Below are 25,475 nucleotides of genomic sequence, written 5' to 3' on the forward strand. Positions count from 1 at the left end.
GACCTTGCAGCCACTGCCTACCTGTACAGGCCCCAGCCCCGCGTGGCTGGACGGGCTACCCTGTCCTGTGGAAGGGGAGACACACAGGACCCTATGAAGTGAGCTCTCAGGTCCTGCTCCTCTGGGAAGCTCAGGGAGGCTTCTCGGGGAGGATCTGGCAGATTTCAGCGTTGCAGCAGTTAGTAACGGCTCACGAGCTCTTCCGGCTTTGCCTCAGTTTCTCTCAGGCGCACCCCTCTGCTCCGTGTGGCCTCTTTCTGATGTGGATTTTCCTCTGGCACCTGGGGAGTCTTGGGTGAGCCTGTGTATTCGTGAACGGGTTCTGGGACCTATCACTGTGTGGGGGCTGTCGAGGGCTCCCCAGAACTTAAATCCTCGGGGGAACTGAGGGGCGGTAGCACCAGCACCGGGTGCCTGGCCAGGTCCTCCGCCCAGCAGCCCCCACAGCCTGGAGAGCCGTTTTCTGTAGCCGCTCGGCTGTGGCCGGGGTCAGATTCTACAGCATGTCTGTTCATTCCCCTGGGCAGGGCCCAGCACCGGCTCCATCCCAGCCCCGCTCCCTCCTCCAGGGACGCGGCCCCAGGCAGTGCTGGGCCATTGGCTGTCAGTGCTGGTCCTCAGGGTTGATGTTCCCAGTCCCTGAGGTCTCCCTGACAGTGGGCGGGGCCAGCCCTCCCTGGGGCTGACGGGGCTGGTCTCCCCTTCTGTATCCTGCAGATGGACACCCGCGCCAGGAGCCAGTGTTCCGTCGCCCCAGAAGCCGTGCTCAACAACGGAGATCTGGTCTTGCCGCCCCGCATCTCCAGAGTGAACGGCTGGTCGTTACCCCTGCACTACTTCCAGGTGGTGACCTGGGCTGTCTTCCTGGGCCTTTCCTCGGCCACCTTCGGGATCTTCATTCCCCTCCTGCCTCATGTGTGGAAATATATCGCCTACATGGTATCCTTTTCACCGTGGCACGGTCTGAGCGGGAGGGGCTCCTGGAGGACCCTGCAGTGGACCTGGCTCTGGGATCTGGTCCATGGCTGCCTGGTGGCACCAGTCACCTGTCCTGGGCCAGACTATGTCCCCCGAGCCTGCAGGTGGGCCCAGTGGCTACTGGTGCTCTGTGTAGCCCCTGCTCAGGATCAGGATGGGCGGGACAGCATTGCCTGAGAGGGCTCTGGAGAGGGACTCTGTCAGGAGGGACAGCAGCCCCCTGGCCTGGCACAGGACGCACCCTGCTGGCAGCCTTCTGCTAAAATCCCTGTGCAGCCTTTTGCACATGGCCAGCACCTCCTTCCTCGCCCCTGTGCCAAGGAGGACAGCGGTGTGCCCCGCAGGTCGGCAGCCTAAGTTTCCATGCCAAGCTTAGACCACACGGTGAGGGCCTCTGGGCCGCCCCGCGGAGATGGCTGTCAACCCTGAACTCCTGGCCAGAAGGTGGTCCAGGGGCCAGGCAGGGTGACGGGAGGGCCCCGCGCTCCACCCCTTCTGTTTGGTTGCCATGGGGAGTCTGTGTTGGTCCCAGGGTGAAAGGAGGAGGGAGCCAGGATCTGAGGGCGGGAGCTGATGTCCCGGTCATGGGGAGCCCAGCTTCTCCTGGCTCCAGGGGACAAGAACCCTCTCCCCAGTATCCCCGCAGCCAGGCTCCGAGACAGAGGCCCAGGTGAGTCTGGGGTCCTTGAGAGAGTCTGGAGTCCCTGAGAGGGTCCAGAAGGGCCCTGAGTGAGTCTGGGGTCCATGAGCGAGTCTAGGGGGGACTTCCCTGAGCGAGTCTCGGGGAGAGGGTCCCTGAGCGAGCCGTCTGGGGTCTAGAGGGAGTGAGTAGATTGTGTAGCTCCCTTCCTCCTCCCCCCTCCTGCTGTCTGAGGCTGTGCTTCTCTCCCAGTGCTCGTGGGTCTCTGGTATGAAAGAACCAGGCTCCCCACGGCCTTTGGGGCTGCGTCTGGCTGTGTTTACATCTGGGCATCCCTCCTGCGGCCCTGCTTTGTCCCTCACAGTGTAAAGGGCTTTGGGGTGACTGTGCTTGGCTGGGCTGGCTGAGCCTCTGGGGGTGCGGTGCATTCTGTGGGGGATTTGCCCTGTGTCCAACAGGGATGAACAAAAAGGGCATGGGGGCAGCCATCCCGGTCCCCGCCTGGCACAGGGCTGTGTGTGCAGGGCTGATGGGTGGCCTTGTCTCCTCTGGGCCTGGTAAGCAGGGCTGTGTGTGCACCGCTGGGTAAACAGGGCCAAGTGGGCAGGACTGGGTGAGCAGGGCCATGTGTGCAGGGCCGGGTGAGCAGGGCTGATGGGTGGCCTTGTATCCTCTGGGCCTGGGTGAGCAGGGCTGTGTGTGCACCACTGGGTTTGCAGGGCCGGGTGTGCAGGGCTGGGTAAGCAGGGCCATGTGAGCAGGGCTGGGTGAGCAGAGCCAAGCCTGGTTGAACTGGGATCCAGCGTGCAGGGCTGGGTGTGTAGGGCTGGGTGAGTAGGGCTGACTGGTGGCCTCACCTCCCCTGGGCCCTTGGGCCTCATGGGGACACCTCGTGCCAGGCTGACCAGGCCAACGAGGCCCTGGGCCAGGTTCTTCCTTGACGTGCCAGGTGACCGGGGGGATCTTCTTCTTCCACCTCGTCGTCCACCTGATTGCCTCCTGCATCGACCCGGCTGACTTCAATGTCAGACTCATGAAGAACTACTCTCAGCCCATGCCGATCTTCGACAGATCGAAACACGCACACGTGATCCAGAACCAGTCCTGCCACCTGTGCAAGGTCACCGTGTGAGTGCCCACCCTCGCCGAGGCCCCGCACTGTCAGGGTCACCTCCAGGGGCCCAGGGGCTCAGGTCACTGCTGGCCCCACAGGGCCCCTGCCATGGCCACAGCTGACGCTAATGGAGCTTCCAGGGACCGGCCCTGTGGCTGCGGGTGGATAGCCCCTCATCGCGCTGTGAAGGGGACACAGGGCCAGGCTGCCCCAACTCCTCTGTAGGCAGGGCTGAGGCTGGAGGGCTGTGTCTGTCACCTGCAGGTGACCCGCTGCTCCCCTGGAACGGAACGCGGTGGCACTCAGGCATGTTTGATCCTCAGTGGATTTCGTGCATGAGGTCCCTCCCCTGTGATCCCAGGGCGAGAGAGCGCTGTCTGTCTTGGGGGTTTTCGAGGCAAGCCCCAGAAAAAGAGGGAGGGAAGGGTTCCAGTGTCTCCAGGGGCCCTGGGGGCATCCATGATGGCCTAGGGGGTGGCTACAGGGCTGCTGTCGGCTGCAAGGGAGGTCCTGTAGGCACAGGTGGGATCCAAGCCCCCAGCCTCAAGTCCTGGAACCATAGGGCAGGTGCAGCCTTCTCCAGGGCCATTGCTCAGAGTGAGGCTGGTGCAGGAAGGCTGGGGGGTGGTCTACAGTCCGGCATCCGCACCCACCACAGACATGGGCTCCTCCTGCTCTTCGGCTACCTCTGCCCAGAGCTGCCCTGCTTCTCCTCCTCCCCACAGGCCTCGGCTCCCTCCCCCAGCCTCCCATTCCCCGCTGAACGCCCACTCCCCAGGCCACACAGGGCCGGTTCCCCCGAGGCACCTGGCTCCCGGTGATGGGGCTCCGGCCCTGGCCCAGCCTGCGCACTTGGGGCCTGACAGCCGTTCCCCGATCCATCCATCCAGGAACAAGAAAACCAAACACTGCATTTCCTGCAATAAGTGTGTATCCGGCTTCGACCACCACTGCAAGTGGATCAACAACTGCGTGGGAAGCCGGAATTACTGGTGAGGGGCACAGCGGGGATGGCCGGCACGAGCCAGGCTTGGGGGAATTCGGAAGGGAGGAGTCTGTGGGCAGGGGTCCTCGTGGTGAAAGGGTGGAGGGTCGTCTTGGGGCTGCGTCCCTGTCCTGATGTGGTGACGCTTGGTGCGTGCGTGCCCCGGCCTCCTGTCTGGCTCTGGGGCTGTGGTGCGGCCGTCCCTGGACAAGGTCATCCGCACAGAGCAAGTCCCTGGAGGCCCAGCGTGGGCATTTGCTGGGCCGCCCTGACTGAGGCCTCCTGACCGCACTGTCCTGAGCTGGGCTGCCTTCTCTCCACCCGGGCTGAGGCTCATCCAGCACAGGGGTGGGGCCACGGAAGGGCAGTGGGCACCCAGCGGGGACTGACGAGAGGTGTGTCCCCTGAGTGCGGTGGAGGCGCAGGGGTGGGAGGTGTTTCCCCTGAGTGCGGTGGAGGATCCGGGGACTCTCAAGGCCCGGCGTTCTGAGCCCCGGCTGTCAGCAGCCCTGAGTTGTGAAGATCACCAGGGAAAAGAACCACGTCTGCCCCCAGCTACTCTGTGCTGACCTGAAAGAGGCCTTGGTGTGGGTGGGAGTGGGGACCAACGTCATCTGGTGTCACAGGACGTGCCGTGGGGTCCCTGCCCTGCCTCCCTGCCATCCCGCCTTGAGCACAGTGTGTGTCCAGAGTGGCTGAGCAGCCCGGCAGGGACAGAGAGGCTGCGTCACTGCAGAGCGAGTCCCGAGGCCGCACGAGATGGTAGGGGCCGGGGAGACCCACCCGCCGCCTCCCCGGGAGAGGAGCAGCTCCAGGACGGCCGAGGTGTGGCCGGCTCCTCTGGGTCACGCTAGCCCCGGGTGCCACTTCCTTCTGGACTCATTATGCTCTGGTGCCTCGAGCTGGCTCAATCCGGCGGGGCCTGGCGGGGAAGGTGAGGGGGGTGAGGGCCCACAGGCAGGTGGCAAGGAGAGGGTTTGCCGTCCTCAGGAGGGGCGCTGGAGAGGCACCGTGTGGGCACCAAGTGTAGACGCCGCCTGTGAGTGAGAAAGGGCGTCAGGAGAGCAGGGCTGGGGTCATGGGCGCCCTCGGCTCTGAGCAGCAGCCAACGCCGGCATCTGTGCCAACCTCAATTCTGTCCCTTCATCCGCCAGAGGCGGAGAGAACAACGGCATTGAGAGCAAGATGAGGAAAGTGGAGGAGCTGATGGCAGAGCCCCACGAGGGAGGCTGCCTACTTCATCGTGATAAGAGGAAGGGGATGGAAAGAAGCAGGCGGCCCTGGTGTCCCAGGAAGACCGTGCACGCTGGCCTCAGACTGCAGGCTGAACATGGGCAGCAGGGCCAGGAGGCTGTGCTAACCAGGAGGAGAGCGGCCCTGGGTGGCTGCCGGCAGAGGAGGCCCCACATGAATGGCTCTGCCCCATCCTATGGGCTTTGGTCTCTGTGGTCTTAGAGACCTGCCTTCCTTCCTGGATGAAGAGGGGAGTCCTGTCCAGACACTGGGATGAAGATGAGGGGTCTTTACTCCCTACAAGTGGGCTCAAGCCCAGGAGGACTGGGGGCCGGGTAGGCATGTCCGCCGCCTGGAGGGGCTGCTTCTTTGGAAACCCAGGCTGGGCATGGAAGGGCTGGCCACGTCCTCTGCGCTACGCGGCCACATCCAGGCCAGGCTCCCAGGCTCAGCGCTGGCAGGAGAGCGCACTGGTGGTGTCAGGAACCAGGACACCAGGAAGGAGGGCTGGGACCACCCGCCTGGTCGTCGCTGTGAGAGGGAAGCCAGCACACGGGAGCAGCAGTCAGGGAGGCCCTCACGCCGGAGCCACCCCTCACCCCTGGATTATCCAGAAGACTCTTGGAGGGAGAGGAGCGCCCGGAAGGCAGCTGTCCCTGCACCACCTCCTCGGAAGACTGCGGCATTCATGCTCTGGCCTCCAGTTGAAAATACAAAAAGGGATTTCAATGAACTTAGGTGAACAGAATACACTGGAAAAGGTTAAAGGAGGTTAAAGGATCCTTTTTTTAAAAAGTCATAATGGCAGAAAGACCAAGGAAGACGGTTTAGTCAAAGTAGGTTCCAGGGACCGCTCTCCAGAATTGGTTTTTCTGGATGGATTATTCTCTCCATCTTTTGAGCAAAAACGAGAGGCTGGGAGTGGTTTTGGTCTCACGTCTACAGTATGCATGTCACTTTTGGCTCAATTGTGCACGAGAGCCTCGGAGAAGGGGGCACTACAGCCGAGGAGCCGCCGGGCTCCTCCAGGGCCTCCTCAGCCCGAGTTCCCTTTGGGTGCAGAGATCCAGGTCCCTGAGCCTGCAGGCCCTCCTGGGTACCACGGTGCGATCATGGCTCTCTCTTTCCCTGGCTTCAGTGCCTTTGCCTAGCATGGTGCCATGGAGACCCCAACACAGACCATGCTCAGGGCGCCCTGAGTGGACCCCGCGTGCTCCGTGGCTGGGAGGGAGCCCTATCTGAATGAGGTGGAGTTGGAGGTGCGGGCAGAGGCCCCGGAGCTGTGACACTGGAGACGCGGTGTGACCCTCACGCTCCACTGGCCCGGTGGGCTTGGGCGAGTCGCATCGCGTCTCTGACTTCAGTTTCCCCACTCGTGAGAAGGGCTAGTTCCCCTCCTCACAACCTCCTTGTTCCTTGTGGGGAGTAAATGAAACCAAGTTTGCAAGAAGTGCTGCCTGAATTGTCGGGCAGTGTGAGATGGTGGGAATGTCCCATGGCCACCCCTCTCCAGTGAGAGGCCTGGAGACCTGGGGGGCCGTCACAGGATGGGACAGAGACAGGAGCCTGAGCTTCCAGACATGGTCGGGAGCGGGATTCAAGGCTAGTGTCGGGTGGTGGCCAGCGGCCCTCTCTTAGTGGATGCCCACGCTGAGCTGTCGCCTCCACCCTGTGGGCTCCAGAAGCCCTGCGCGTCCCTGCCTCTGCCCCCGCACCCTCCCACCTGCCCCTGCTGCCCTGCGCATCCGTGCCGCCATGCCCGTGCCCACACCCACCCCTGCCCCCGTGCCCCCCCACCTGCCCTGCATGCTCCCGCCCCTGCCCCCGATGCCCTGCATGTCCCTGCCTCTGCCCCCATGCATCCCCATCTGCCCCTGCACCCCCACACCCACCCCTGCCTGCCCTGCACACCCCCCCACCCTTGTGCCCCCCACACCTGCCCCCACGCCCCTGTGCCCTCACACCTGCCCCAGCCTGCCCCTGCACACCCCCTGCTGCCGTGCCCCCCACACCTGCCCCCATGCCCCACTGCTCTCATGTCCCCACCCCCCATGCCTGCGTGTGTGTCTCCTGGCAGGTTTTTCTTCAGCACCGTGGCCTCAGCCACAGCCGGCATGCTTTGCCTGATCACCATCCTGCTGTACATCCTCGTCCAGTACTTTGTGGACCCCGGGGTGCTCCGCACGGACCCCAACTATGAAGGTACGTGGCTGCCACTCTTGGGAGGCCTCAGCCTCACCTCCAGCCATCTTTCCGGGCAGTAGTATCGGATCTGGAGGTGGTCGGCCCCTCTTGCCCCAGGGAGAGGGCAGGGTGGGCAGCACCAGGCAGGCTCTGACCTGGGCCGAAGGCAGTAGCCCAGGGTCCACACAGCCCAGCAGCCCCCAGCGTGCAGGAGGCAGGCTTGGGGAAGGCACTGGCCGCACTGCTCTGTGAATGCTGCAGGTCTCGACAGGTGAGAGACAGTGGGGTCTGGCTCTGCCCCCGCCCTCCACAGTCAGCCCTGCAGCACCTGTCACGCCGTCCTGTGGGGCCACGTGGCTGTGGGACAGTGTGGGTGTCTGTCCAGCAGGAGCAGCCCACGGGGAGGGAGAGCAGAGGCAGCGCTGAGGGTGCTGGGCTGTAGTCTGCAGAGTGCTGAGGCTCTTGGCCAAGTGGTCCCAGAGCCTGGAATGCCCGCACTGAGCCACAGGAGAGACGTGGCGGTGAGGACTGTGGGCTCCAGCGGCAAGTCCACGCCAAACCCGGACCCCGTGATGCCAGTGTCCTCGGAGTCTGTGATGCCAGTATCCTCAGGAAATGGGTCTGCCGCTGTGACTTAAGATCTGAGATGGGAGTCTCATGCTGGGTGGTCCCAGGAGGCCCAAATCCAGCCATGAGGGTGCTTATAAGAGAAAGGAGAGACGTAGAGGGGAGGCAGCCCCATTAAGATGGAGGCAGGGTTGGAGTCACACGGCCACAGCCCAGGGTCGCCTGGCGCCCCAGGAGCTGGCAGAGGTGGGAGGACCTCCCTGGACCCTGTGGAGGCAGTGTGTCCACCTGTCCTGAAGCTGGACGTCAGAGCCCTGCCTCCGACTGCAAGAGTCTGCTGTGGAATGCAGAGGCAGCGTGCCCGCCTGTCCTCCAGCTGGATGTCAGAGCCCTGCCTCGGAGCGCAGGAGTCTGCCGTGGAATGCGGAGGCCGTGTGCCCTCTTGTCCTGTAGCTGGATGTCAGAGCCCTGCCTCGGAGCGCAAAAGTCTGCCGTGGGAGCTGCCCGCACCCGCCACCACTTGTTGTATTTATTGCAGCAGCACCGGGACCCTGACCTGGAGGACCTGGGCCAGAGCAGCCCCTTGGGGTGTGGGTCAAGACTGCCAGTCTTGGCCCCAGGTGTGGCTGCGCCCACACTGCACACGGCCCAGGTGGCAAGAGAGGCAGGACTTGCCTGCCCCTTGTTCCAGAACATTCCAGAGCCAACACGGTGTGACTTTTTTTTCAAGGATGAGCTTTGCCAGCTCCATGTGGAAGGCCCTAAAGCTCCTCCTTCCACTTTGAAGCGTGACCGATGCCACCAGGGCCTCACAGCCGCTTCTGAAGCACTTCCTGAAAGCCAGCTCCACCCTGGCAAGGCCCTGACCTCAGCGGACCCAAGCCCCAAACGATGCCTGTTGTATTCTTCTTCCCCCCGTAGCAAATCACCTTCCCCAGCAGCCTCCACATTGTCTGGGCCATCACCATGGGGGATGCCAGGAGAGAGTGAGAGGCAAGAGGTGGCCGGATGGCGTGTGCTGGCTTCTGCCCGGAACATGCTGCTTCCACACGGTAGTGCCAGTGACTCGGTGTGAGTTCATTGACTGTGGACTGATGATTTCCTGGGTTTGCTGTTCCAGATGATTCTGCAGGACTTTGAAACCAGCAGGGCCCTGAGCAAAGCAGCTCCTTGTTACCACGGGCTGGACTCATCGTGATGTCACAGCTAAGGGGGCAGTGTGGGGTCCAGCCTGGCCCAGGCACATTGAACTGCAGTCCCGTCTGGCCGCCTGTGGTGTTTTCCTTACTAGGATGGCCCCCGAGGCCACCAGTTCCAGAGAGGGTCCGTCACCCAAAGACATTCAAGCTGAGTCACCCAAAGACATCCACGCTGAATCCAACCTTCTGCCATTCTGCCTTACCCGACCCTCTCCCATTCTACCTTGTCTGACCCTCTGCCATTCTGCATTACGCCTGATTTTTGGAAGTGTTGTGGTTTTGAGTGTTGGCAGCCCAGTGTCTCAGAGGACCGTATCTTAGAAATGACCCCAGGCGAGAGCTGTGGCCTCCTGTTCTATTCGAAGGCGGCTGTTTTAGGGTGCAGAGGGCCCAGGGACATAGCGTGGGCCATGAGGAAGGGATGGGTGCTGGGGCCCGGCAGAGCCAGCAGGCGCTGTGACCCCTGCACGTAGTGAGGAAGGGGTGAGTGCTGGGGCCCTGGCACTTAGTGACCCTGTCGGAGCCTCACCTCCCAGATCCATAAAGCAGGGATCATAAAAACCAACCGCAGGCAGCAGGACCTGCGGGGCCTTCAGGTACGGGAGGTGTCCACTTGGGCAGGGAGGCTTCCCTCGCGCTGGCTGTCACCACGCTGCCCCATCCCCAGCAAGCTCTGGTCTGCGACGTCCACCTGATGTGGCACCCGTCAACAGGTGCTGGACACAGTGTCTCTCCCTTGTCTCGACAGATGTCAAGAATACGAACACGTGGCTGCTGTTCCTTCCCCTGTTCCCGGTGCAGGTGCAGACCCTGATAGTCGTGATCATCGGGATGGTCGTGCTCCTGCTGGACCTGCTTGGCTTGGTACAGCTGGGCCAGCTGCTCATCTTCCACATCTACCTGAGTATGTCCCCCACCCTAAGCCCCCCGATTCTCCCAAGCCTAGGTGGTCAGAGCTGCTCATCTTCCACATCTACCTGAGTATGTTCCCCACCCTGAGCCCCCCATGCCTGGGGCCGGTGTCTTTGCCCCCCGTGTTCGCATGTGTTCAGGGTCAGCCTGTCCCAGAAATGAGATCATGGGCAAAAAAGGCAAATCACAGGAAGAAATTAAAGCCATGAGGGCCCAGCAGGCCCAGCAAGGAGCTAAACTCACACAGAGACCCGCAGGAGCAGTGCCGGGTGCTTGAAGTAACAAGTTTAAAATGTTCAGAGACAATGGAATGGGATCTATTAGGAAAGAACAGGACATTATGAAATAAGAATAGGACATTATGAAATAAGAACAGGTGGACTTAGAAAAGCAGCAAGTAGAAATTCTAACAATGAAAAATATTACAGGCAGGTAGGTCACCCACTAACCAGACAACTGAAGCGAGAGTTGGTGGTCTTGCTGAGTCTCACAGCGGGCACAGCAGTAGGTGGTCAGTCATGTTGCTGAACCAGGGAGGGTAAACTCTCCAGCCCCAGGGAAACCTGTTGTTGGAAGTAGCAACAACCTCCCTGCTCCTGGCATCAGCCGTTTTGGTCATGGTGGGCCAGCTGCAAAGCATCTTCCATTCTCTGAGCAGTGGTGGCCCTGAGGCTGTGGCCTCTCAGGGGGTTTCTTTGGACACGGGCAGCAGAATGTGTCCAGGCCAGCCCCCAAGAATGCCCTGCTCCTGACAGCTTGGCCAACCCCTGGTCAGGGCGGAGGGAGTCGGTGGGTCAGCCTCTGGGTTCACCTCCATCTGCAGAACAGCCCTTGCCTGCAGCTGTGGCGAGAATGCCCAGCTCAGAATGAACGTGCACCACCAAGAGGCTCGTTGTTCATAACCAAAGGTTACCCCACAAACCACCGTCCCCACACAACCCTGGGAACGTTTTATAACACACACCTCTAACGCACATCTTGCAGTCACTGTTGTCTTGCCTGAAGGTTGAATTTTTTTTAACGAAAGTACAGTGAAGGCCGGGCGCAGTGGCTCACGCCTGTAATCCCAGCACTTTGGGAGGCTGAGGCGGGCGGATCACAAGGTCAGGAGATCGAGACCACGGTGAAACCCCGTCTCTACTAAAATTACAAAAAATTAGCCGGGCGCTGTGGTGGGCGCCTGTAGTCCCAGCTACTCAGGAGGCTGAGGCAGGAGAATGGCGTGAACCCGGGAGGCGGAGCTTGCAGTGAGCCGAGATCGCGCCACTGCACTCCAGCCTGGGGGACAGAGTGAGACTCCGTCTCAAAAAAAAAAAAAAAAAGTGCGGTGAAATCACTGGATGAAATCCTACGGACACAGAGCTGAATGTGGTGTTTTCAGAATTTTAATTTTGGACGTCAAGACCAGTGCCTGTATAGAGTAGGTGCTTAGGATGTGTTTACTGAATGGAATGGAACTAAAACCTCAGATGTAACTTCACAGAGACACGCTTCTGCCTTGTAGAATGTCACAGGCTGCCCGTTCCTGAAGCCTAAACCGTTAAGCGTGAGAAGTCATTTGGGCCTCTTTCAAAACTCTCCACCCCTCTTAGAATCAGGAATATTTTTAAAAGTACTTTCTAGAATTATCTAGCAATCTTTCTTATATTTAAATATTTTGGGGTTTACCACAAAGGCTTTCCTGGAGTTTCACTCCGCCCAGAATTCATCATCTCTCCTTATCAGGAAATCTCTCGCCCTCAGATGCTCAGAGTCAGGGCAAGTCCCCCCACAACACGAGAATCGGCCAAGCTTGGGCCGAAGCCAACATGGTCTTTTCCACACATGCGGCAGATTAACGGATGCCCAAACTGCCCAGTGATACAAAGTCTGCACTTGTCATTCTTTTCCAACTTTGTGCACAAAATGTTTCCTTGGGTTAAAATAGTCAATGCCCACTGTGTGCTGAGCCTGTGGGGGACTGCAGGCTTCTGTGGGCGAGGCATGGTCACCTGCACGCTGGGGCGAGAGGATGAAGAATGAGACAGGAACAAGTGTGGACGGCCCTTGTGCTGTGAAGAAGCTGGCCCTCGCCTCAGGCGGCAGAGGAGCAGGGTCAGCGACGGGCACGGGGGTGCGGTCCCAGGGGCCGAGGAGACTGTGCCTGACCTGGGCATCGCCGGGACTCTCCTGCTTATGGTGGATCCAGAAGCCCCCAGAGGAAGCTTGACCCGTGGAAGGTGCTGGAGCCCGAGAGGCCATCCACCCCTGGTGCACGCTGTGCCCAAGTGGCTCTGCCAGCCCCGGCCACGGCCACACAGGGCAGAGCATGCCAGGAGCTGGCTGCCGCTCACACATGCACTGTTCAGTGGGCATATGAGGGGCAGAAGGCCAGGCCCCCAGCACACGGCCCACCCCGAGGGCTGACACCAGCATCCTGTTGCTCCTGGGTGCCCGACTGTAGTCCTGGAGGCAAAGTGGTCACCTGTGTGCTTGACCATAGGTGCAGACACCACCTATTGCTTCGCCCCTGCATTTGGGACCAAGCTCAGGGGCGCCGCTGACGGCTACACCATGTGCCTCTCCTTTCTCAAGGCTTCTGACCCACACGTGACTCCCACGCTGGCCCTGGATGTGGCACCGTTGGTGCTGTGGAAGCCTATGCTGCTGGCATTTGGGGAGGCGTGGCCCATACACAGACTGCTTCCTGAAGGGTGTGAGGTCCCAGAGGACGAACCTTTGCCATCTGGGGTCATCAGCCATTTGTTCCTGTCTCCTGCAGTGGTACCTGTCCCCACATCAGAGACCAGCGAGGAGATGTCCCCGCCAGGCTATGTCAGGCCTGGGGAGAGCAGGGAAGTGCAGTGGGCCTGAAGCCATGTAGGACTGGGAGGGATGGCCTGATCTGTCCTCCGAGCCGGGCACTGCGTTTGCAACGGGCTCCTTGAACACAAAGCCCAAACCAGGTGTGTCGGAAACATGAAAGGACAGGCAGGTGGCTGCTGTGGGCAGACAAACTCACACAACCACAGCAGACAGCATGGTGCCTGGAGGCACAACGCCCTGGCCTAGTCCCGCCCCCATGACCCGGAGCCTCCCTGGGCAGTGACTCCAGGACAGCTGGGAGCTGCTTCTCTACCTGGCAGGGCTCCCGGCTCCACAGCCCCAGGCGACTCCCAGCCTCCCTTGCTTTTGGTCTCTGAGACCGTCAATGCAGGAGGTGTCTCACCACAGCCTCTCCTGGTCACCCAGTTGGCCCGAGGGGCTCGGGAAGGGCCCCCAGAGGAGTCATGCCAAGGAGGGGACTTGCACACAGCAGGGAGGTGTGGCCACGAGCCCACCTGCTGGCTCAGGGCTTGTGTGGTGTGGAAGAGGCCAGTGCAGAGCAGCTGATGGGACCTTCTCCCTCTGCAGGGCCTCGCCCCCGGTGTACCTACCGGCAACCTTAGGCACCTGCCCCTGGCTGGTCAGCCGCCCCTGGACCTGGGAGACTGGCTCTGGGCATGGGCTAGAGTTCCCTTTCCCAAACAGCTGCTGAGGCTCCAAGGAAGACCCTGGACTCCCGCCAAAATGCGGCTCAGTCCCCACCCACCCATCCTGTGGCTGCCTGTGGCCTCCAGGAGGAGGTGGTGCGGGGTGGCCTGCTGTGGTCGTGTGAGTTTGTCTAGTGTGGAGATATCTCAGCTGAGCCAGAGAAGCCACAGAAACCATGTCAGGGGTCCTGGTCACCAAGGCGTTTCCCGAGGATCTGAATGTGGGCAGGGCAGGCAGTGAGAAACGCGGGCCACCTTGTGCCCGACATCCCAGAGGGAAGCCAGGGACACGGAGCTGGCAGGCAGCCTTCAGGGTCATGCGGGCATCATGGCGAGCTTGTAAACACGAGGAAGGGTGGCCTGGGGAGCTGTCTGGGACTCCAAACCAGCAGCACTTAAAGGCCCACTGAGGTCAACGTGAGGACGGGGCCTCCGCGGGCCCCTGGGTCCCAACCTGGGCGACTGGAGTGATGAGTGCTTCCGTGAGCGGAACACGGGCCACGGGTCTCTCAGACCTTGACAGAGCCAGGGCTGAATGTGTTGATTGTAGGGTATTTAGACATCAAAGAATAGATTTCCAGGACAAAGTGGGTAGATTGGTTATTGTTAGTTGTAGTAAAACTGCCTCATAATGTAGCTGCTCAGTGCAGCACGTCATCACCTTAACCTCTGTGGTCAGGAGGCCAGCACCTCTGCGCTGTCTCTGCCAGGGTCCCTGGAGAGGTGTCCACTGGGGCTCTGGGCTGTGTCTTATCCAGAGGCCTGAGAGGCCTCCCACTCCATGAGGCTGAGGCAGCTGGGGAGGGCGGTCCTCGGGCCAAGGTCGCCAGTCTCCTGTGCAGCTCCTGGAGGTGCAGCCTGGCCTGCGTGTGTGTTCTGTTCATCTGGGGGCAGGTGTCGGGTGGGGGGCCATGGGGAGCTGTGTCAGAAGCAGCTGGCCACTCAGACTTCATTTTGAAGCTGAAGGATGGACCTTGGAGAGTCCTCAGGGCTCGTGGTGAGGGCACAATTCCCTGAGCAGGTGAGTGATGTGGGGCTGCCTTCCAGAGATGGATGGGAGCTACATTCACGGTAGATCGTAGAGAAAACCTGCTTGATGAGGTCAGGGAAGCACAGCCTTCCCCACATTGCGCGGCCGGCCGGGGAGCCCTGGCCATGCTGGAGACCCTGGGCCCGCCTGGGAGGTTTCGCGGCTTCCCTGCCCTCAACCTCACCATGACGCTCAGGTTAACTGTTTCCCACAGAGCTCACCCGCACCAAGTGGGCCTCTGGGAGCCACAGGGCACGCTGAAAATCTGGTTTTGATGGTATTTGTGCAAACCTGGGCAAAAGAACATATATTTTAACTTGAATATAAACAAGCACAAGTTCGTGTGCTCAAACCACTACAGGTTCTGGGGGGCGTGGAGGACTAGCCAGAGCCATGTGAAGCAGTTCAGGGCCCGGCCAGGGCCGAACACCCAAAACACTGCAGGCGACAGGGCTGGGCTGGCTGCAGGCAACTCCATAGGGCACCCACCGCCATCTGCTCCTCACTGCAAATAGGCCTATGTGGACAGCTGCCCCAGTCTCCAGAAATAGTCATGAGACATCACCTCTCACGGTGTTGGTGTTTAGGGAAAGAAGCATGGAGATTTTGGCACCTCCACGGAAGTTTGTGGCTGAAGTAGGTGCAGAGCCCATTTTATTAACGTTTATTGAGACGAGTCTTTTAGATAAACGGGTGTCTCAGGTTTTCCTTTGCTTGGATGCGCTGCTTTGCTACCTGCAGTGCAGGCCGGGTGGATGGGGCTCTGGCCGGCCTGCTGAGGTGGGCTCTGTGCAGGGCTGCAGGGATGTGACCTGTCTCGGCCCCATCAGAGGCTGTGCTGAGTGGCACTGACCGCACTCGTGTTCACCTCCTGGGCCTGGGGCTCTGAGCGCCAGCAGGAGTGTGTGGTGCCAGGACCCGCTAGCCAGCACCTCGGGGTGGCCGCTGCGCTGTGTGGTCCTCTGCCTTTGGGGTCTCTGTGCATCCCCCAAGGTGTGCCCCACCCCGTGTCCAGATGTGAGGAACCCCACAGGCCACCTGGACCCTCAGACAGAGCGGCTCCTCCTGAGCTGGCCTCTGAGCCCCGCCAGTGTTCCCAGGGGATCTGGAGCAACCTCTCAGGCTGCATGGTATGGGGGACCCAGGTCTGTGAGAGGCAGCTTCTCCTCTGACACCACTGACGATGCAGCTCAGTGAGGCCTTGGTGGGCAGGGGGGCGTGGGCCGGTGCCGGTCCCCAGGTCACAGCTGCAGACCTCTGTTGCTGACCATCAGCTAGCTGTGGAGCTGGACCCACGAGGTGCCTGCACCCATCCTGGCCTCACAGGGCCTGCGTGGTGGGCAGAGCACCGCTCCCTGCACAGGAGCTGGGTCAGTGGCGCTGGCTGCCTTTCTGAACTGTCCTATGGGCGCTGCGCAAAGCTGCAGGGCTGGTAACTTGTCCTGTTCCTCCTTTCCGCTTTGCAGAGGCCAAGAAGATGACCACCTTTGAGTATCTCATTAAGACCCGCAAAGAAGAGAGTTCAAAACACCAAGTGGCGAGGAAAGATCCATGCGCGCAAATAGAGGATGGATTTCTCCAGGTACTGCTTGTGTCTCTGTTCCATGTCTCAGGCCTGGGACAATGTCTAAGGTCGCTCTGTGGTTGGCACACTCCTTTGCTTCAGGGTAGTGCAGCCTGTGAACTCTGCTGTGAGTGTGTGTAGTGCGTGTGTGTCTGTGTGAGGCTATGTGCATGGGTGTGTCTGTGTGTCTTTGTGAACTTAAATACCAGAAATGTACCAATGACTTCCTAGTGCAAAGATAGTAATGGAAGTGAGTCTCCTAAACATTTCTGTTTTTTTGAGACAGAGTCTCGCTCTGTTGCCCAGGGTGGAGTGAAGTGGTGAGATCTCAGCTCACTGCAGCCTCCACCTCCTGGGTTCAAACAATTTGCTTGCCTCAGCCTCCCAAGTCCTGGGATCGCAGATGTGTGCCACTACACCCGGCAAATTTTTATTTTTGTACTTTTAGTAGAAATGTGGTTTTGACATGCCAAGCTGGTCTCAAACTTCTGGCCTCAGGTGATCTGCCTGCCTTGGCCTCCGAATGTGCTGGGATTACAGGCATGAGCCTCTGTACCTGGCCTGAAACACACTTTTTAACTTAAGGAAGTTAGTTCCCTTTCCAGTTAAGTGACATGAATTATTATAACTAACTCAAGAAGACATAGAAAATCTCAATAGTCATAGAGCTGCCGAGAGACTGAACTACTAACTTAAAATCTCCTAGTAAAGAAAAATCCCAGGCCCTGAAATCTTCATGCATGAATTCTAGCAGATATTTTAAGGAAAAAATATAATACCAACTACACACAGACTCTTTCAGAAAACAAAGAAGGAAGCAACACTTCCCAGCTCATTCAGCAATGCCACCATCAACCTGGCACCAAAAACACTTCCCAGCTCATTCAGCAATGCCACCATCAATCTGACACCAAAGCCAGGCGTTCGTAAGCCAATACATTCAGGAGACACAGGCAGAGACCACTGATAAGACCTTGGCAAACCAAATCCAGCAGCACCGGGCAGGACCATGCACTGTGGCCAAATGATATCACTCCAGGGGTAAGCAGTGGCTTAAGGCCTAGAAATCAATTACTGCAGCTCAGCATGTTCGTCCAATAGAGAACAGTGACCATGTGATCGAGCCAGTCAATGCGGAAAAGAGTTTGTTACCAGCAAGTTCCCATTCATGATTTTTAACAAATCTCAGTGACCTAGGAATGACAGGAGAGCACCCCGTGTACCTGACATGACATTTCCTGGTGAAAGGCTGGTGACCCTCTCTTTGAGGCTGGGCACAGGCGATGACGCTCCCTCCTCCTCCTTCTGACGTTGCCGGAACATCCCGGCCGGCCCAATGCAGCAGGGAAAATGAAGGCACACAGAATACGAAGTAAAACCGTTTATTTGCAGGCAACAAAATCCTAAAAGTATGTTTTAAGACCCAGTTAAGATAATAAAATCGCTTAACAAGGATGTGGGGCACGTATTAAAATACATCCTCACACATCTCTATCCACCAGCAATGAAAAATCCGGGTTATATTTTTAAAACTTCCTTTCACAATCTTATAAAAAAGAATAAATTCGACAAACCTTGTGCAAATATATACACTGAAAGCTACACACCATGACTGTGAGAAGTCAGAGATGCTCTATTGAGTGAAAAGGTATACAGCATGCATAGATTGGAAAAAAGTACTATTGAAAGAGCAATTTTCCCCAAACCTGATCTACAGATTTACCACAATCCCTGCTGAACCCCAGCAAGCTTCTGTTTTAGCAGAGATGACAAGGTGGTCCTGAAATACATATGCAAATTCAAAAGACCTAAACTATACTAGCCAAAACGATTTTGAGAAAAAATAAAACTGGAGAACTTAGGCAACCAGACTTTAAATTTTACTATAAAGCTGTAGCACTAAAGACAGTGTGGTGCTGACATAGAGAGAGACATAAAGCTACAGTTATAAAAACAGTGTGGCACCGACGTAGAGACAGATATGGAGAAATGGACCAGAAGAAAGATCCAAAGTTAAACTTTTCATTTATGGTCAATTGACTTTAAATAATTGTACTAAAATAATTAAATGGGGAGAAATTATAGTTCAACAAGTGGTACTATAACAATTGGATATCCACATGGAAAAGAAAAAAGAATGATTGAGTTCTTCATACCTGTACAAAGATTACCCAGGACCACTTCATTCCCCACACAAAAATTAGCCCCAAATCCATCTGACACCTAAACTTAAAAGCTGAACGTAGAGCACTTCTAGAAGCAAGCATAGAATGAAATCTCTGTGATCTTTAGTGAGACAAAGCTTTTCTTTGATATGACACCAAAATCACTGGCTATTAAAGAAAAAAACTATAGTTTGGACTTTACCAAATTGGAAAATATTTGTTCTTCAAGTCACCATTAAGAAAATAAAAATACAGGCACACATGAGAGAGATCGCAGGTTTGGTTGTAGAAAACCACAATAAAGTGAACTTCTCAGTAAAACAAGTCACGTGAACTTCTGGTTTCCCAGTGCGTATAAAAGCTATGTTTTCATGACACGTGTGCAACACCATTATGTCTAAAAACTATGTGTCTGAATTAAAAGTGCTTTATTGCTGAAAGCTGCTTACACCGACACTCAAAGTGAGCACATGGTGCGGGGAAAATGGCGCCGATAGACTTGCTTGACCAGGGTTGCCACAAACCCTCAATTTGTAAAACAAACAAACAAACAAACAAACAAAAACAGCATCTGTGAAGTGCGGTAAAGCAAAGCACAATAAAGCAATGTGTTCGTTCCTGTGCAAGTCACAGGCAAACAAAATATTTTCAAGTCTTAGACTGATGTCCGGAATACACAAAGACACAAAGAGCTTTCAAAGTGCAATTGTAAAAAACAAAAACACACAAACAAACGAGAAACCCAGTTTTTCAAATGGGCAAGAGAGCAGGGCACAATGGGAAGCACCTATAATCTCAGTGCTTTGGGAGGCCAAGCAAGAGGATTGCCTGAGGCCAGAAGCTCAAGACCAGCCTGGGCATCTCTACAAAAATAAATAAAAATACATACATACATACATAAAATGGGCAAAAGATTTGAACACACTCCTTACCAAGGTAGATATATAGATATATGGGTGCCACATAAGCACATGGGAAAAAATGCTCAACGTCGTTCTACATCAGGCAGCTGCAAATTAAAACCACAATCAGATACTACCACACACCCAGGAGAATGCCTGTCATCAAAAAGACAGACACCACCGAGGGTTGGTGAAGTTGTAGAGAAATTGCAAGTCTCCTGCGTTGCTAGTGGGAGTTAAATGAGGGTGTAAAGTGCCACCACTTTGGAAGGCAGTTTGGCATTTCTTCAAAAGATAAATGTCTATGACTGGAATCCCACTCCCAGTTTCTCACCAGAGAAATGAAAACGCGTGCACACGTAAGTGGCTCTGAGATCTGAACTCAGGGCCCAAGAGAACTCCAGGTACCATTCTTCAAAACCCACTAATAATAGACTTGACTTTTATGTAAGAATCAGCTGCATGTTGACAACTTCTTTGTTCATGTTACGAATTTTCGTTTACCCCACAGCAAGGAGACAGCGCCCTGGGCTCATCTGCACAGGGGTAAGTTGCCAGCTTCCTGCAGTTGCTTGGTCACTGAAGAATAGCTGTATTCTTTTCTTAACTCAAATGACTGGAAAATAATTCACCTATGATGAGACATTTTGACATCATGGGATGATGCAGTAGAAGATAAAATAGTTTTGTTTAACTTTGTTAAATTATACCAAATCATCTATCTCGATGTGCTTGTCTTACTTGCAGAAACTACATTCTTCACTCCCTTCTTCATAGCTAACATCTAAACTAACGCACAAGAATAAGACCCCCTTATTTATTTCTACATCTCTCCATGAACACGTGTGTAGTTGTGAGTCTGAATGTATTTCTGATGATCTCTAATAGTGTTTCGTATAAATTGTAAGCTCTGAGAGTCCAACCCGTTCCTGAGTCAAGGTGGTAAGTAAATGGGAGCCCTGGGGGTGCCGTGACCCTGGAGCCCCACCCAGCAGGGCCAGGGTTGGCTTCAGAAACAGGGTTTCAGGAAGCGTCTTTGAGCCAGTGTTGTGCAGTGCAGGTCGTTTTATTTTGGAGGCTAAGAGTCAAAGGGCATGTGCATTTTCCGTCTTCACAGACTCTTTCTGATGACTTCCCCAAAAGGGTGGAGCAGTTCACACTTCATTCAACCCTGTCACTCTTTTCGGCATGAGATACTAATAGTATGTTTAGTTTTATTCAAAGAAAATATTTAATATTTTAATATGCATTTCCTTACTACCATTAGGACTGAAGATTTCTTCATGTTTTGACCATTTTACCATTTTTCTGGTGTGAATTAACGTTCAACAGTTGGGTTATTTGGATTATCAAACATAGTGACTCTTTGCATATTAGGAACCCTATGGGATCTTTCACCATGTAGAGGTTGTAAACTTTTCTGAAGCCAAATTTGTGAAAATTGCCTTTTATCTTGCCTTAAAAAGTCTTCTTTATTCTAAGGTTATACAAATATCCTCCAATACTCTTTGCTAATATAGTCCTATTTTTTGTTTGTTACTTTAACATTTTGACTTTTCAGGCCAGATGGTGTTTATTTTTATATTTGTTAACAGAGGAGCTAAGGTTATTTAATCCCAACAAAGTAACTGTTGGTTTTCACCTCTTGTATTAGATAATGCTCCTTTCCCCTCATACTGAAAGGCCCTTTCGTGGCTCGCTGTGATTCCCTGAACGCAGGCCCAGGTCTGTGTCTGGATGCTCGTCTCTGTCTCATGGGTCTGTGTCCTGGAGCTGCACCATCTGTTTAAATTATAGAACCTTATTTAGCTACTGTATTTTAATATCTGGCAGGCAAACCTCTGTCTAAAGAATTTTTTTCATTTTTCATTTACTTTAAACAATTCTTACACATTTGTTTTTAAATATGAGCTTTAAAATCACTTTGTCCAGTTTCAAGAAACATGAAATTCAAACTGGAGTTGCATTAGCCACAGGCCTGCCCTTGGGAGGGGCCTGCATCACAGTGCCCACAGAGAAGCAGCAAAGTGTTTGAATTTCACTTTGGACTATCATGGAACGGTGGTCCTTTAAGTAAAATATAAGAATGCTTTCTCTGTGATGCATTTTGGACAAGATTAATAGAAACCTAAGTATAACCAGAATTGTAAACTTCTACTGGAAAACCAAAACAAAATGAAAAACAAAAAATTTTAATGATTGCCAAGTCAACGTATATACATTGTAGAAAATTTGGGAATGGCAAAGATTGCCAGGTGGAAATGAAAGTCCTGTAGAGTCCCTGACTCACCCTTAGCCACTGTGAGCACCTGGTGTGGTATCTTCCCGGTCGTCCTTTTGAATGATTTTTCTGTGTACGATGTGCATGAAGTGCTGATTTATAAATTCTAGTCACCTTGTACAACTGTTTTGGAGCCTGCTTTTGAACTTCAAATACTATGAGCATTGTTCTCTTAAAGGAAGAAAGAATGGCTTGTTTGGGTATAAATCATCCCGTCTTTGGGATCTGTTACGGTCCCCATTTCTGGAATAGTGTGTTTGATTTTCAGTCCAGTCTGTGCTTTTCTGACAGACTGATGAGCTAACCTCATGCGGAAAGGGTTAAGATGTTGCAAGTAGGATAAAGACAGTGCAAGTTGACAGGTCCTCTAGATGCCATGGGCACCAAGATACCCATCGCACACCTTCTGTTGCGGGAACTGTTTGCAGGCCACCTGGTAGTTTGGAACACTTGCCACATGGACAGCTAACCACTCACAGCCATGGTCTTCACTGCAAGCCTGGCGTCGCCCATCACAGAGTTCCTCCGTATCGGGAAAGACATCTGCATCCCGTGGCACTGTGCCAATACCAAAAAAATCCTGTCACTAAATGCCTGTGGGGAGAGAGATGTGGAGCACAGAGTTTAGGGGGAGTTTAGGGAAGGGTACACAGTGTCTGCTGCAATGGTAGCTATCAGGCCGGTTCACAGAGAGCATTTCTTCGAAATGGTCCATCACAGCCCGTGTTTCCTCTGCGCTGCTTCGGGTGATTCAGTGCGGGGTGTGCTGAAGCAGAGCAGACAGGATGCAAACGTGGACACAGCAGGGCCCCACAGGCTTCCCGTCTAACTTGAGGGGGTTCCCATCAGCTCGTGTCCACCACGTGGCTGGTGTTAGCTTCCCATTTACCGCAGCAAATTACTAGCAATCCAGGCATTCAGCAGGCACTCCAAGTCAGCTCCGTGGGTCCAGGCCTGGCTAGCCCAGCGGGTCTGTGCCGAGGGCCTTGCAGGGCAGGAGGCGCGGTCGGTGGCCAGAGTCCTCTCTGAGGCTCCTGCGGAAGAATCTGCCCCAAGCTCATTCAGGACCCAGTGGGAATCATGGCTCTCTCGGGCTCCATGTAGCCCCCTCGAACTTCCTGTCAGCACTGGGTGTCGCATCCTCCCCCTGCTTTCAGTCTCTGGATTCTTCTTCCTCATTTCTCTGTTTTTTGAGGCTCAGGTGATTACATGGGGCCTGTGTGGATAATCCAGTTCCCTCCTCCTGTCTTAGTGTCCTCTGTCTGCTGCAAGAGATGGCCACGAATGGGTAAACTGTGGACTCCAAAGTGCCACTCTGTCCATTTGCCAATGAGCCAGGCTGCACCGACTGAGGACACACGCTGGCTGAGGCTCTGGTCTAGGGCGGGGCCCGCACAGTGGGAGGGGGCCCTGCTTTGCAGTGTCCCAAGTGGGAAGGAGTCCTGGTCCTTCACACAGGAAGCTCCTTGTATTTCCCACTGTGCAGTAACCTGGGAGCACTCAGGCAACCTCCCAGGAGCTGCTGGTCTCCTGGTCCTGAGGCACATGGTCCCCACAGCAGTGGTCCTTACAGGACACGCTGCAGCCTCCAGTGCCGCCCTGAGACCCCCACAAAACTGAGATGAGTTTCTCTCCTCCTGCCCGTCCCACCAGAGACAAGGCCAAGAATTCTCTGCTGACGTTTAAGTGCCTGTATCACCACTCCACTCCCTTACCCTCGGACAAGAGCTCATCGGAACAGGTAAGTTACAGTCACCGGCGATGTACCCTGAGGATGGGGTCGTGTGCAGAATGTGTGGTCTGAGGTTCCCCAAGCTGAGGTTAAGGCAGTATTCAGATGGAAGCACTCTGTGTCCATGGGTGCTGCTCACATGGGAATGATGGTGGGTGGAGCACGGAAGAGAGATGGAGTGAGAGGCAGGAACGCTTCCCAGCTGTGGGTGAGAGACACAGACGGGTACCAAAGCGGGAGCCCCGAGCACTGGAGCACCACCGTCAGGCTGTGGTGATGCCCAGGGCAGTCTCTGAAGTGCCCAGAACACACAGCGAGGGACAGTGCTGTGATAAAGGATGGAGGAAAATTGTTAGCCGTGTCTATTCCCTAACAATAGAGGGAAATTGTTAGCCAAAAGCGTGTGGTTTTGTGTGTGGTGTGTGGTCACGTGTATATGTGTGAATGGTGTGTGTGTGTTACATGGACTCTGTGTCTGTCCTTCACAGGAAACGACCAGCACAGCTGCTGGCTTTAGGGCCACGTATTTCTGTTCCTGCTCTGGGGCTGGCTTCCAGAGGTTTCTGCTGGCTCATTATTTATTTTTTAGAGATGGGATCTTACTCCGTCACCCAGCATGGATTGCAGTGGTGGGATCAGGGCTCACTGCAGCCTCTACTTCCTGGGCTCAAGCAATCTTCCCACCTCAGCCTCCCGAGTAGCTCAAAGTCCAGGCGTGTGCCACCACACCCAGCCAATTTATTTTTTATTTTTTGTTTCTTAAGAGGTGGGGTCTCACTATGTTGTCCAGGCTTGTTTGGAACTTCTAGTCTCAAGTGAGCCCCTGGCCTCAGCCTCCTATAGCACAGGGATTACAGGAGTTAACCACCCCACCAGGGTGCAGGGGGGTCCTTTTGAGCAGGCTTTGTGAAGCGGCCAGTTTCTGGAGGTTACAGGTGACTTCCCCTTCTCTGTGGGGGCGGGGCCTCCTCACCACACTTCCCCAGGACTTCAGGGAACAGGCTCTTGAGACTTGGAAATGAAAGGGGATCAGCCCAGCCTGGAGAAATAGCAACACTTGCGTCCAAGCCTTGCCCCTTGCCTGCACTTCCAGCGAAGATTTGGAGACACACTCAGTGGAAACCGATCGAGCCCCCAGCCCTCCCCCGCCCAGACTCAGCCACCAAAGTTCCCTCACTCCATGTGGCACACGGGCTCACGGGATTTTCTCTGCCTGCGATCGTCCGCGTGGACACCTGCTGCCCGGGTGCAATCGTGAGTCCCCTCGGTCTCTCCGCAGCGTCTGGCTGTAGATGATGATTTACAGTCACTCTCGCGTGAAGCCACGTGACGCCTGGTCTGAACCAGAGAAGATCCGCTCAGCATGAGGTTGAATCCCAAGCCCGCATCTCTGTGGGCTACAGGACAATCCTATGAGAGCGACTGTTGGTTCGTTGTTCACGTCGGGGAGGAGAATTCCGTCTGAAAATGAGCGTGACTTCACTGGCACCCGCGTCCGTGGCACAGCCCTGTGCTGGGCTCCACAGACCTGCAGTTCATCGCCTCCCCTCGGAGTGGGCCTGCGGCTGCAGACAGCGTTGTCCAAAGAAGACAGCCTGAGTAGATAAATGGAACAAACTGGAAACTCCATCACAGACCTCCTATTAAGAGGGGAAAACTTTAACATTTCTATAAAAATCATAGACTATCTTTATGATGTTTTAGGCAATGTTTTCTTTGATATACAGCAAAAACACTATTTCAGAAAAAAAGATAAATTTGACTTTAAACATTTAAAATTATTTTTTCAATTGTACCATTAAGAGAATGAAAATATAAGCTACAGACCAAAATTAAATATTTGCAAGTCATATACTTGTATCCAGAATATTTAAAGAATCGTGAAAACTCAACAACAAGAAAGCAGCTCAGTTTTTAAGTGGGCAAAAGAGTTGAGCATACTCTTCACCAAGGCAACAATATCCGCGAGAAATAAAGCACACAAAATAGTGTGTAACATCATTTGACATCAGAGAATTGCAAGCTAAAACCACAATAAGATACCGCTGTGCCCCTATTAGAATGGCTACAAGAAAAACGAGTAACAATACCACCCAGGCACGGTGGTTCACACCTGAAATCCCAGAGCTTTGGGTGGCCCATGAGGCAGGAGGATGCCTTCAGGCCTGGAGATAGAGACAAGTCTGGGCAACATAGCAAGATCCTGTCTCTTAAAAAAATAATAATTAAAAAGAAGATGATCAATACCAAGTGTTGGTGAAGACATCGGAGAACTGGAAGTCTCGTCCATTGCTCATGGGGATGAAAGATGATGCCACATCGGCAAGCACTCTGGCAAAGCTTCAGATGTGGAGCACATATTATCATGTGACCCAGCACTCCCACTCCCAGGTTCTTACCCAGGAGCATGGAAAACAACATGTGTGCACATGTAGCAGGTGTTTTTCTTTGCTAGAGATTCCACAGGGAGGAACCAC

At 55.0% G+C, this 25,475-nt stretch overlaps 1 protein-coding gene across 18 annotated transcripts in view; it reads left to right on the forward strand.

Annotated features, from left to right (window-relative positions):
- ZDHHC11 (zDHHC palmitoyltransferase 11) overlaps positions 1-25,475 on the forward strand; it is a 79,586-nt gene that overhangs the window by 6,978 nt on the left and 47,133 nt on the right. For all 18 annotated transcript variants that reach the window (XM_073014865.1, XM_073014867.1, XM_073014869.1 and 15 more), the window contains 9 exons: positions 218-295; positions 718-939; positions 2,568-2,746; positions 3,623-3,724; positions 7,028-7,152; positions 9,649-9,804; positions 15,821-15,936; positions 19,497-19,531; positions 22,920-23,007. In XM_073014865.1, the coding sequence (XP_072870966.1) occupies positions 718-939; positions 2,568-2,746; positions 3,623-3,724; positions 7,028-7,152; positions 9,649-9,804; positions 15,821-15,936; positions 19,497-19,531; positions 22,920-23,007 (1,023 nt within the window). In that variant the 5' untranslated portion in view covers positions 218-295. The remainder of the gene's footprint in view (positions 1-217; positions 296-717; positions 940-2,567; positions 2,747-3,622; positions 3,725-7,027; positions 7,153-9,648; positions 9,805-15,820; positions 15,937-19,496; positions 19,532-22,919; positions 23,008-25,475) is intronic.

Source organism: Chlorocebus sabaeus, chromosome 4 (assembly GCF_047675955.1).
Source record: "Chlorocebus sabaeus isolate Y175 chromosome 4, mChlSab1.0.hap1, whole genome shotgun sequence".
In the NCBI taxonomy this organism is placed as follows: domain Eukaryota; kingdom Metazoa; phylum Chordata; class Mammalia; order Primates; family Cercopithecidae; genus Chlorocebus; species Chlorocebus sabaeus.